This window comes from Bos javanicus, chromosome 21, assembly GCF_032452875.1.
Source record: "Bos javanicus breed banteng chromosome 21, ARS-OSU_banteng_1.0, whole genome shotgun sequence".
Classification (NCBI taxonomy): domain Eukaryota; kingdom Metazoa; phylum Chordata; class Mammalia; order Artiodactyla; family Bovidae; genus Bos; species Bos javanicus.
The window spans coordinates 55,732,820-55,745,335 of NC_083888.1; the positions used below are offsets into that span (position 1 = coordinate 55,732,820).

At 44.2% G+C, this 12,516-nt stretch overlaps 2 protein-coding genes across 2 annotated transcripts in view; one reads left to right on the plus strand and one right to left on the minus strand.

Annotated features, from left to right (window-relative positions):
- Window positions 1-6,228: 6,228 nt before the first annotated feature.
- On the plus strand, window positions 6,229-10,249 carry LOC133234495 (U3 small nucleolar RNA-associated protein 14 homolog A-like). The gene has a single exon (XM_061395112.1). It carries the CDS (start codon window positions 6,607-6,609, stop codon window positions 8,917-8,919), a length of 2,313 nt encoding a protein of 770 aa, XP_061251096.1. The 5' UTR covers window positions 6,229-6,606; the 3' UTR covers window positions 8,920-10,249.
- A 261-nt stretch (window positions 10,250-10,510) lies between these two features.
- The window catches only part of CATSPERB (cation channel sperm associated auxiliary subunit beta), a 123,622-nt gene continuing 121,616 nt past the window's right edge, over window positions 10,511-12,516 (minus strand). Inside the window, 1 exon segment of the mRNA XM_061394167.1 lies at window positions 10,511-10,714. Within this exon segment, the coding sequence (XP_061250151.1) occupies window positions 10,511-10,714 (204 nt within the window).

Genomic DNA, 12,516 nt, shown 5'->3' on the forward strand with positions numbered 1-12,516 from the left:
TTCAACTGGACCTTGAATGATGGGTCAAATGATCATGGATGAGAAAGGAGACTGGCAGAGAAGGAGAAGGCTGGCAGAGAGGTGGAGGCTGACTGGGAGGCTCTGTGGGGCAAGCTGGGGACAGCAGGGAGGGCTCCCAATTCCAAAGCAGGCAGAGGTTCTAATGACACTGGCTGGCGTCTACCAAGAAAGGCACGGAGGGGGTCGATGGGCTTGGAGCACACATCCTTGTTTGGAGGTAGAAGGACTCCAGTCACCCACCAATCCCAGCTCTTTCCCCTTCCCTTCCATCTGAATTGCACTGCGGTTTGCCCAGAGCCCTCAGCCATTGATACTCAGTCATTGATACCATGCTCAGTCCTCATCTCTGCTCTCCATAGGCTGCATCAGGTTTTTGTTCTTCAGCAGTTAGAGGGATTGCCAAGCCAAATAATGGTTTTTCCTTTTCTGGAAATGGTGCCAGTGAACAGAAGGTGAGGTCTGCATTGCTTGACTTTGTCCCTGGCCATAGCTGGTTGATCTAGGAATAACCATCTGATCTTTCAGCCAATCAAGTTCCTGCTGAGGACTTTTAACCTGAACTGGGAGCCCCACAATGGAAGTTCTAGCTGTGTGTATGTGCAGGGAGTTTAGTTACACGATGGCAAAGTGTGAGGTTGCTCAGGAACTCCTGACACTGTAGCCTGAGCTGCTTAGGTTAATCATGGACTTCCTGGCTGTGACATAACATGGGAGTGGGCAGGAAGAGGGGGTGGATATTAGTTGAACACTGAAAGAGGAATATTGTAATTTAGAATGGTTGCTTCTGATGGTGCTGAGAGACTCAAATCCCAGTATAACTGACCTAGCAAAAAAGCCTTCCTCGGAACTGTCTTGTTACCCTTCTGAATGAAGCTCTTATGGCTGTGGCCCAAAGCTGAGATGATGAAAACCCAGTTCAGAACAGATTTTGAGGATTTCTGAAGTACACTTCCAGTTGAATTCACAACCCAGGTAAATATTGTTAATGAATATCAAAGTGGTAGATTAGATTTCCAAGTGTGTATTTCAGTTGTGTCCGACTCTTTGTGACCCTATGGACTGTAGCCTGCTAGTCTCCTCTGTGCCTGAGATTCTCCAGGCAAGAATACTGGAGTGGATTGCCATGCCCTCATCCAGGGAGGAGATCTTCCCAACCCAGGGATTGAATCCTTGTCTCCAGCATCTCCTGCATTGGCAGATGGGTTCTTTCCCACTAGTGCCACCTGGGGAGCCCTTTATACTTCCACAAATGACTAAAATAATCCCTCCTAACCATATAGGCTCTTCTGCCATGTCACCTTGCCATTCAAAAGAGGTGGTGTCTGTTTCTCCTGCCTTTGAACCTGGGCTGGCATTGGGACCACCTTGACCAGTAGAATGAAGCAGAAGTGATACTCTGAGACTTTGAAGTCTCACATGTTAAAGTCTGGCGGTGCTCACTTTAGTGTTCTGGGGGAAGCCACCTGCCATGTAAGAAGTCCAATTACTATGAAAGTACAAGTCTGTGAGTAAGCCAAAGCTATTAATAGCTTCATGGAGATGCCACATGGAGAGACAGATGCCTTTTGGCCAGAACCCAGCTGCTGCAGTCAACCCAGCTGAGGAGCCAGATGTGTGAGTTAGGAAGCCATCTTGGGCATCCTAGCCCTGGCCCACAAAGAAGCCTAAACTTGTTCCTTTGGAGGATGGTGCTTTCTGATAAGTCTGCTGCATTTGGTGGCCTTCAGTGAACCTCATCTCTCAGTATTTATGATTGTGCATAGTCCTCCTCCCTTAAATCTGGGCGAGGCTGGTGATTGGCTCTAGCCAATAGAATGTAGATGGTGTTACGCTAGTACTAGGCCCAAGCGTGGCAGTTTCCTCTTGCATTTTTAGGAGACCTGAGCTGCCGTGTAAGAGGTCCAACTAACCCGTAAGGAAGCCACATAGAGGGGCCAGGTAGAAAAGAAATAGGTCCAGAGACTACTACATGGAGTGAGAAAGAAGCTCAGACATCAGGTGCCCAGCTGAGCTGAGTCTCCAGCCAGTCCTCCAGCTGAGGATATACGAGAGGGGTCATTGGTAAGACCAGCAGAAACACCCAGCTGAGTCCAGCCCAGGCTACCATCTTGAGAAAATAAAATGGTGGTGGTTTTGTTGTTGTTCTGTCGCTCAGTTGTGTCTGACTCTTTGCGATCCCATGGATGCAAAGATCACCTAAATTCTTATTTAGATCTAAATTCTTCCTTCAGTGAAACCTATGCCAGTTCCTGCTGTGCTTCCCTTGTAGACCAAATCTAAAAATCCCTCCTTTTGCCTACTCATTGTCCAATGGTGGATTCTAACTCAAACAGGAGAGTGTTAAGCACTATCAGAATAGAAAAGAGTTATACCATAGAATTGCAAATTATAGAGTATGCTCATTTTATTGTTAAAACTCAGAGGAAATGTTTATGGACCAGGAATTTTGAAATGCTTGAAAAAAATTGAAGAACATAATTTGTGATTATTTTTAATTCATTGTCATAGTGATATTGTATTTGTTATGCTAGCTAAGGCTGCTGGCTGGGGTTCTAAGGGATTGGATTGACTAATGTAAATTGGGCCCAGTACCTGCACTATGTTAGGTGATGCTGAAAGGCCAGAAAGCACCTGATACAGTGGAGAGAGAAGAATTCAAAGACTAATAACACCCAGAAGTCTGTCTCCCTTTTTTCATCATTAAGAGCAGATTGATAAGGGAAGCATCTGAGTCTTTTAAAATGTACTCCCTGACACTCCCTGTATAATAGCTAACACTTCTAATAGCACCTTCTAGATGCCAGGCTCTGTTCTAAGCACTTTACATATATTAGCTCCTTCAATTCCCAAGGAATTGAATGAGGCAAGTAATGTCATTTTTATATTGGCAATAAAACTGAGACACAGAGAAGTCACTTTATCAAGATGACACAACTAGAAAGTGGCAAAGACAGTAGATGATCCTACTCTGGAGTCCAAGCTCTTAACTGCCATCTTGGTAGGACTGGTTGAAGGCAGGCAGTGCTGCACTTAGATATGGATCCCTCATATTGATGGAAACGAGAGGTGCCGAAGATGACCACATCCCCTGTGCTCATTATAATGACAGCCAAGTGGGCACCATAGCCATGGCACCTAGAGGGCCCTGGCACCTGGCATGTTGCTTCCATGTCAAGTATGGGCCTTCCCCTGGCCATTTAGTGGCACGCTGTAACTCTTCTGCCACTGTGACTCTGTGCCCCAGTCTAGTGGGGAGCAAGGCGACCATCTCATGATGTAGTAGGACCCGAAGAGCATAAGAAACAATTTCCTAAGATATCTTGGTAAGATTCCATGATGAAATAGAAAATTAAAGTTAGTAAGAATACGCTTTAGCAAAGTTTGGATGAATTCAGTATTCTGGATCCCGTAGTGATGTCCCATTCCAAAGTAAAGAACAGGCTAGAGAACCGCACATTCCCTACTGATTCCCTACTGCCAAGACAAATGATGCCTGGAAATGGGAGGCTGAACATGCCACATACCATTTAGAATTTCTGCTCTAATAATTTTGGTTCAAAAAAATGGACAGCTTTGAGTGGGATCTAGCCCAGTTCCAGCTGCAGTACAAATTGGTTACTCTTCTCTCATGACCCAGTAGACCCATGAACAAATTCAAACCTTGTTTGTGTCAAGAACTGTGAAGGATCTGAGATACTTAGCTACTTGCTAAGTAACGACGTAGTTCTGGTGATGCTGGTGGAGGACAGAAGACACCGGGACAAAACAAACAACTCATTAATTTCAACAACAGCAGTAGCCAGAGGATCAGTGTCTTTGTACCACACTTTGCACCTGAGCCCTCAGTTCAGTTCATTCGCTCAGTCGTGTCCGACTCTTTGCGACCCCATGAATCACAGCACGCCAGGCCTCCCTGTCCATCACTAACTCCCTGAGTTTACTCAAACTCATGTCCATTGAGTCGGTGATGCCATCCAGCCATCTCATCCTCTGTCGTCCCCTTCTTCTCCTGACCGCAATCCCTCCCAGCATCAGGGTCTTTTCCAACGAGTCAACACTTCACATGAGGTGGCCAAAGTATTGGACTTTCAGCTTTAGCATCAGTTCTTCCAATGAACAACCAGGACTGATCTCCTTTAGGATGGACTGATTGGATCTCCTTGCAGACCAAGGGACTCTCAAGAGTCTTATCCAACACCACAGTTCAAAAGCATCAATTCTTCGGCGCTCAGCTTTCTTCACAGTCCAAGTCTCACATCCATATATGACCACTGGAAAAACCGTAGCCTTGACTAGACGGACCTTTGTTGGCAAAGTAATGTCTCTGCTTTATAATATGCTATCTAGGTTGGTCATAACTTTCCTTCCAAGGAGTAAGCGTCTTTTAATTTCATGGCTGCAGTCACCATCTGCAGTGACTTTGGAACCCAAAAAATTAAGTCTGACACTGTTTGCACTGTTTCCCCATCTATTTGCCTAGGGTGACACAAAGCAGGCTAGATGACAGGTGCACACATGATGAGTTGCGTTACCTGGTAGGAACCCTGAACTTACAGAACCTGAGACAGTTACCACAGGCAGTAAGCATGCTGCCTTTTGCTCCATAAAAAGATGAATTCCTTGTTGTACAGTAGGCATGTGTGCCCATTCGCTCGGCATGTCTTATCCACTACCATGTGTTGCTCCATTTCTGTCACTTTATGTACCAACACAGGGAATGAGGTAATAAAAAATGAGAATAGTAAGGCTCTGACGAATTTGGAATTTTTCCAATCAGGAAATCTGGAAAGGAGTTAATTTAATTTCCACGTACATTTAAGTGTTGTATTATAATCAAACACTTAAATTTTAATTACCCGTAGGGAGACAACAGCAATCTTTTCAGCACACTGGAACCTTAGACATTTTAATCCCTCACGATTTGCCTCTGTCCTATCCTCATTCATATCACAAAAAGAAGTGAGGTAACGGGTAGATGTTTTGGGGATTCATAGCATTATTTTTTTTTAAGTCTTTTTTGAAATTTTGTTTCTGTCTTATGTTTTGGTTTTTTGGCCATGAGGCATGTGGGATCTTAGTTTCCCAACCAGGAACTGAAGCTGCACCCCCTTAACTTCTGGACCACCAGGGAAGCCCCCATTGCATGATTGCTACTCTGCTATCCAGAAACGTGGATGGTCTTATGACATAAAGAAGTCTACCGAAAGTCCATGCACAGTGGTCCTGGGGACGCTGTGATTTCTCCCGTTGGATGAAATGTATGTTCCATGTTGGAGATCCCCAGTATACAGGGATGCTTGAGATAGCTGGAACACAATAAAATGGGAAGTAAGGGGTGGAGAATGAATGTGATTATTTTTAGATTTCACTTAATAAGCCACTGCCAACAGTTTTGCTTTTTTGAGCTCTGTTAATCAAGTGACCTATCTAACCAGTATAAAAATACCAGTGAACACAACAGTGACCCCAGTGATTCCACCAAGACTGCCATGTAGCCATTTTTTGCATTAGAAAAACAGGCACAAGAGGGGATCATCAATCTTATTGAGAAAAAATAGAGATGCTCTAACACAGGGAAAAGTGAAAGTCTCTCAGTCGTGTCCAACTCTTTGCAACACCATGGACTATACAGTCCATGGAATTCTCCAGGCCAGAATACTGGAGTGGGGAGCCTTTCCCTTCTCCAGGGGATCTTCCCAACCCAGGGATTGCACCCAGATCTCCCACATTGCAGGCAGATTCTTTACCAGCTGAGCCACAAAGGAAGCCTGTAACACAGTGAGGACCAATATTAATTGGGTGGCTTTCAGGCCACACACTTTTACTACCAAGGATACCCCGAGATAAAAATCCATATAAACTGAAAAAAAAAAAAAAAATCAATGGAAACTAACTTACAGAGTGATAGGTATCTGATTGCCAAAGCCTCAGATCCTTCAGGAATGAAGGCATTTCATTGTTTGGGACAAAGGATCCTAATCAAATGAGGTACAGTTCAGAGGCAAGGCAGCATGTGGAATGTGTGGAGGAGAGAGAAACCTAAGATAAACTAAGCCAGCTTTAGGGGCTTAGTTACGGGGTCATAAAAGTCACTTTTTTTTTTTTAAACAACATAATTGTATTAGTTTTGCCAAATATCAAAATGAATCCACCACAGGTATACAAGTGTACTAATTATCACCATTTTCTTCCTTTTTTGACAAGAAATTAAGAGAAATTGATAGCACCTAGAGATCCTGGACTCCAAGAACAGTGGCTCTATGACATTATCTCTGGAATCCCATCATTAGCTGACTTTGGATGGACTGTTTTCAGGGAAGAGGTGAATAAATTTGTGGTCACATGAAGAATGAATTAGCTGAGCAGGGGTATCTTTGAACACACAGGAATACAGATGCATGCATACATGGCATCCTACAGCTCAAACAGCCAAAGTGTGGACCACAGGATGGAATCTTAGGTTAAATAACTTTCCTGAGGTCACACAGCTTGTAGGTGATGGAGCTAGATAAAAACCAGGCTATAAGATGTTAATATCACCTTTCAACTTCCGCTCCTGGTCCATGTGAGAGACAGGCTGCTGAGATGAGCAGGAACCAGGCTGCGGAGAGCAACCTTCTGGCTTTGAACCAACAGAAAGAACTAGAGGATTTGCCAAAAGACTACCCCTTGAGCACCAGTGAAGATGAAGGGGACAACGATGGGGAAAGAAAGCATCAGAAGCTTCTGGAATCAATCAGTTCACTTAATAGAAAGGATAGGCAGAAATTGGCTGAGAGGTCTGAGGCTAGTCTGAAGGTGTCAGAGTTCAGTGTAAGTTCTGAAGGATCAGGAGAAAAGCTGGTCCTTTCAGATCTGCTTGAGCCTGTTAAAACTTCATCCTCATTGGCTGCTGTGAAAAAGCAGCTGAATCGAGTGAAATCGAAGAAGACTGTGGAGTTACCACTTCACAGAGAAGAGATTGAGCAGATCCACAGAGAAGTGGCATTCAATAAAAGCTCCCAAATCCTCTCCAAATGGGATCCTGTTGTTCTGAAGAACCGGCAAGCAGAGCAGCTGGTTTTTCCCCTGAGCAAGCCCCAATCAGTCTTTGCTCCCATTGAACATGTGGTCAGTGGCTGGAAAGCAGGAACTCCCCTGGAGCAGGAGATTTTTGATCTTCTCCATAAGAATAAGCAGCCTGTGACAGAGCCTTTACTGACTCCTGTGGAAAAGGCCTCTCTCAAAGCTATGAGCCTGGAAGAGGTAAAGATGCGCCGAGCAGAGCTTCAAAGGGCCCGGGCCCTGCAATCCTACTATGAGGCCAGGGCTCGGAGAGAGAAGAGAATCAAAAGCAAAAAGTATCACAGAATTCTGAAGAAAGGAAAGGCCAAGCAAGCCTTAAAAGATTTTGAGAAGCTGCAGAAGGTCAATCCTGCTGCGGCACTGGAAGAACTAGAAAAACTTGACAAGGCCAGAATGATGGAGCGAATGAGCCTTAAGCACCAGAACAGTGGGAAGTGGGCAAAATCAAAGGCAATTATGGCCAAATACGACCTGGAGGCTCGCCAGGCTATGCAGGAACAGCTGGCCAGGAACAAACAGCTGATGCAGAAGGTCCAGGCGGCCTCTGAGAGTGAGGAAGAGGAGGAAGTCCAGGAGGAAGAGGAGGAACCTCTTGTCCCTGACATGGTGAATGGGGTGCAGATAAAGGCAAATGGACTGAACCCCTGGATGTTCCAGAATCACTTCATTGTTGCCAAAGAGGCTGAGGTCCAGAAAGACCTGGAAAATCCTGCTGAGCCTGAAGCCCAGGAGACTTCTGAAAGTGAGGAAGAAAGAGCAGTGGTGGAGGAAGAAACTCTCTTGAAAGAATTTGAGGAAAGGCGATCACTTAGACAGAAGTCTGAGCTCAACCACATGGCGAAGCCAGTGCACAGACATGTAACAAAGGATCCTAGCAGCCAGGAGGTTCTGTCCGAATTGAGGGCACTGTCTCAGAAACTCATCACAGAGAACCATCAGTCAGGGAAGCAAGAACTGAGTTCAGCGAGGACAGCTCAGAGAGAGGAACCTGCCAGGGAGGAAGAGGAGCCCATGTTGCTGCAGAGGCCAAAGAGAGCTCAGACTCTGGATGAGCTGGAGGAGCTGGGCAGAGAAGGGTGTGTTGAAAACAAGGAGCTTCCCAGAACTGCAGTGGAAGGCCTGCAGTTGGAGAAGAATCTAAGTAATCATATTGGCACCCCCAAGGAGAAGAAAAGGAAGGAGCAAATGATTGATCTCCAGAACCTCCTAACCACAAAATCGTCTTCCGTGAAGTCCTTGGCAGTTCCCACGACTGTACAGGAGTTGGAAGATGAAGAAGAGAGAGATCAAAGGCAGATGATAAAGGTAGCTTTTGCTGGGGATGATGCCATCAGAGACTTCTTGAAAGAGAAGAGGGAAGCTGTGGAGGCGAGTAAGCCAAAGGACCTGGACCTGACTCTGCCTGGCTGGGGCAAGTGGGGTGGTATGGGCCTGAAGCCCAGTGCCAAGAAGAGACGCCGGTTTCTCATTAAAGCCCCTGAGGGTCCTCCAAGGAAAGACAAGAATTTGCCAAACGTGATCATCAGTGAGAAGCGGAACATCCATGCAGCAGCTCATCAGGTGCAGGTGCTTTCACATCCATTCACACACCATCACCAATTTGAAAGGACCATCCAGACCCCCATAGGATCTACATGGAACACCCAGAGGGCCTTCCAAAAGCTGACCATGTCCAAGGTTGTCACCAAGCCAGGCCATATCATTAAGCCTATCAAAGCAGAGGATGTGGGCTACCGATCTTCCTCAAGGTCGGACCTCTGTGTCGTACAAAGGAATCCAAAACGACTTTCCATACGTCACAAAAAACTTCTGGAGAATAACTGTGTGGATTGAATTGCTGAAGTAGTGACACCTTGGTGCCGGGAACCAATAGCCCCGACTGTTCCTCCACTGGCCTGGTTTTACTTGGAGCTGCAAGATGATTCCAAAACAAGCTTAGCACACCATGGGTGTAGTTAAGCCACATTTTAGAAATAAAGGCATTTTTATCTATTTAACTGAAAAAAAAAAAAAGATGTTAATATCAGGGGCAAGTGAGTGTGGGTTATATGAGAACTCTCTGTACCACCATAATAACTTTTCAGTAAATGTTAAAGTAGTTTAAAAAATTTATTAAAAGAAGAAACACAGGTTGTCAAACTCTGTAGTTTACACTTTTAATCTCTGTGCCATGTTTAATCTCTGGAGCCCTAGCCCAAGTGATGCTCTGAGGAGCTGACAAATTCCTGTCTCCTAGGTCCCCAGAATGGGTCTCCTTCCTCCCCACAGACAAGCACTCCTTGTCCAGATTTTGCTTTGATTTTCTGGCTTCCTGTAGTATCCTTCCAATAAACTCCCTTTTCATTGTAATTAGACAGGATGGATTTCTATTACCTGCAACAGAACAGCAATTCACAAAGCCAGGCACTGTTCTAATTACTTTGTTTGTATTAATTCATTTGGCCTTCACAACAGCCCTATTAGGTAGGTATTAATATTATCCCCATTTTACAGGTGAAAACACTCAGGCACAAAGAAATTAAATGATTTTCTCAGGTCATACATCTCGGAAGTGGCAAACTTGTAATGTCTGGCTCCTGAGTCTGAGTGCTGGGTCTACCCTGCCCACTGTCCTCTCAGAAGAACTTTCAGGATACACAGGCACGGCCATGGTTTGCGGTTCCCAGAACTGGACTCTCCTGGGCTGGGTGCCTAGCCTTGCCCCATGTTGTTAAGAGCAGACTGTGGCTCCTCCTGGGCTTTTTCAGGAGGGTGTAACTCTCTGATCTCCAAATGTACTGGCCATCTTCTGACGACCTGGAAACGGGTGCTCTCAGAGCACACAGAGGTGCATCTTTTGGAATTCTACATGTCACATGTAGTTCTGTAAACCAGGACCGCCCCCAGACTCAGCCCCATGATGGGGTCACATTTCCTCTTTAGGTATTACAATCTGATTTTGAAGTTGCCTCAAGAAAACCCAAATGGCTTCACCTGTAATTCCCACGAGGTTCTGAAAGCATACATGGACATGGGCCTCCTTTATCACCTATCTTTCCCTCATCAACTGTCTTTCCCTGGCAGGACTGCATTCTCCTTATTCTAATCAGAAAAGGACAAGGCTCAGAATGGGCTCCAGTCAACAAAAGCTATAGAATAAATACAGAAAACCTGTTCCCCAAGAGATGGTTATCATTTTTCATTTTCTTAAAAATCTCAAGGAAAATTTTCTAAGTGTTAACATAAGAAATTTTCTATGTATCCAAAATAAGAGAATGGAATGGTAAACATGTTGACAAAGTGTAATTTGAGTTAAAATGCTAATTCTGTAGTATTTTATCTAATTTTTACATTAACATTTAAATATATTTTTTCTAGGAATTCTCTAATGAAACTAGGAAATACAGAGAAAATGATGATTATCATTTGTTCAATATTCAGATTTTCATCTATGAACTAGCTAATTGGCAGTGATATTTGTGGGGTTCACATTGTTTCTTCTAATCAGTTTTTTGAATGTATCCCATGGGTGGATATTACGTATTTGGAACATAAATGCTATAAAAATTAATCCCCCTAGCAGTACAGCTGCTGCAACAGCAATAAGTGTGTGTCCTGGAAACGGCAGAGGGACTTCGTCAACATAAATCTGCAACAGAGAAAGCAAAGTCTTATATTTAAGTTTTCTGAGCTCAGCAATTCAAAACATTGAACTTGACATGATTCACACAATGGTGGAAACACTACTACTCATATAGCAATATTCTGTCCAGACCAATATCGATATTCAGCCTCCACAAACCTTAGAAACAGTCTCTTGGCAATCTGACAGGTAACAATGTGCAGAATTTACATAGGGAATAAGAATTCAATTTATATCCTGTATCTTTATCTTTCATCTTTTTTCTTCTTCTTAATCTTTTTTCCTACGCCTGGGCTTACTTGCTCTGTGGCATGTGGGATCTTCCCAGACCAGGGATCGAACCCGTGTCTCTTGCATTGGCAGGCAGATTCTTTACTACTGAGCCACCAGGAAAGCCCTATCATTTGTCTTTAATGGCAGAGGTGGTCAGACAGAGCACTTACAGAGTAGGAAAACATTCTGTGTTCAGTCACAGAGGAAGAGGCAAAGTGCCATTGGAACATGGTGAAAGTGAAAGTGGCTTGGTCATGTCAGACTCTTTGCGACCCCATGGACTATACAGTCCATGGAATTTTCCAGGCCAGAATACTGGAGTGGGTAGCCTTTCCCTTCTCCAGGGGATCTTCCCAACCCAGGGATCAAACTGGGTCTCCTGCATTGCAGGCAGATTCTTTACCCGTTGAGCCACAAGGGAAGCCCAAGAATACTGCAATGGGTAGCCTATCCCTTCTCCAGTGGATCTTCCTGACCCAGGAATTGAATCGGGGTCTCCTGCATTGCAAGCTGATTCTTTACCAACTGAGCTATCAGGGAACATGGAACATGGTGAGAAGTGCCTGACTGCTTAGAGTAACCAGGGAATGTGCTTCCCGATCAGAATCTTGGAGAATAAGAGGAGGAGGAGAAGGTACATTCAAGGTAGAGGAAAGAAGCATGTGCTCTTCCAGACTACCATCTCTTCAGAAAATTCTCAGTATGAGTGACAACAGTGGGAAATTTCTGTATATTTAAAATGTTTCCTCTGCCTGAGAGAATAATTAATAAAAACAAGTTCCTAGAGGGGAGACAGGACACTGACAGAAGCAAGGATCTTTTCCTCTGAGACTAGAGGTAAGGATGGACGCCATGTATGCTACAGGTAGAAATGGGGGCATATGGAGGGTAAAATGGTTCAAGCTTACGTTTTCCCTGTGAAGTAAGAAGCAAGATTATCTTTTGAGGTAGGAAAGTAGAGATGAATGGAAATAGGATGTGGGAATGTGGGAAATGCCAGGACAAGATAAAGGATTAAAAAGCTGCTGTAGTGTATAGCTCAAGTTCAAGGTATGACCATCCTTCAGTGACCTAAGGGTATATATGTTTTTAAGAAGCAATCCTATAGCTATTAATTTTTAAAACACTTTTTTCAGGTTCTTTCTGTTCTACTTTTGATATTGCTATTCGGAGTTTTATTACCTTACTTTGTATAAATAGCCTCCATTCCATGCTGTCAATTCATGTTGACATAATAACATTGCCAGATTGATCTTTGTAAAACATTGGTCTATAAAACAATTTTTTTTTTTTAAACACAGACTGCTTTATTTTCGAAAAAAAAGAATCTTGACCGTCTAGGTGAAGGTGAAAGTTGCTCAGTCATGTCTGACTTTTTGGACTCTACAATCCATGAAATTCTCCAGGCCAGAATATTGGAGTGGGTAGCCTATCCCTTCAGTGGATCTTCCCAATCCAAGAATTGAACTGGGGTCTCCTGCATTGCAGGTGGATTCTTTACCAACTGAGCTATGAGGAAGCCTTGACTATTTAGA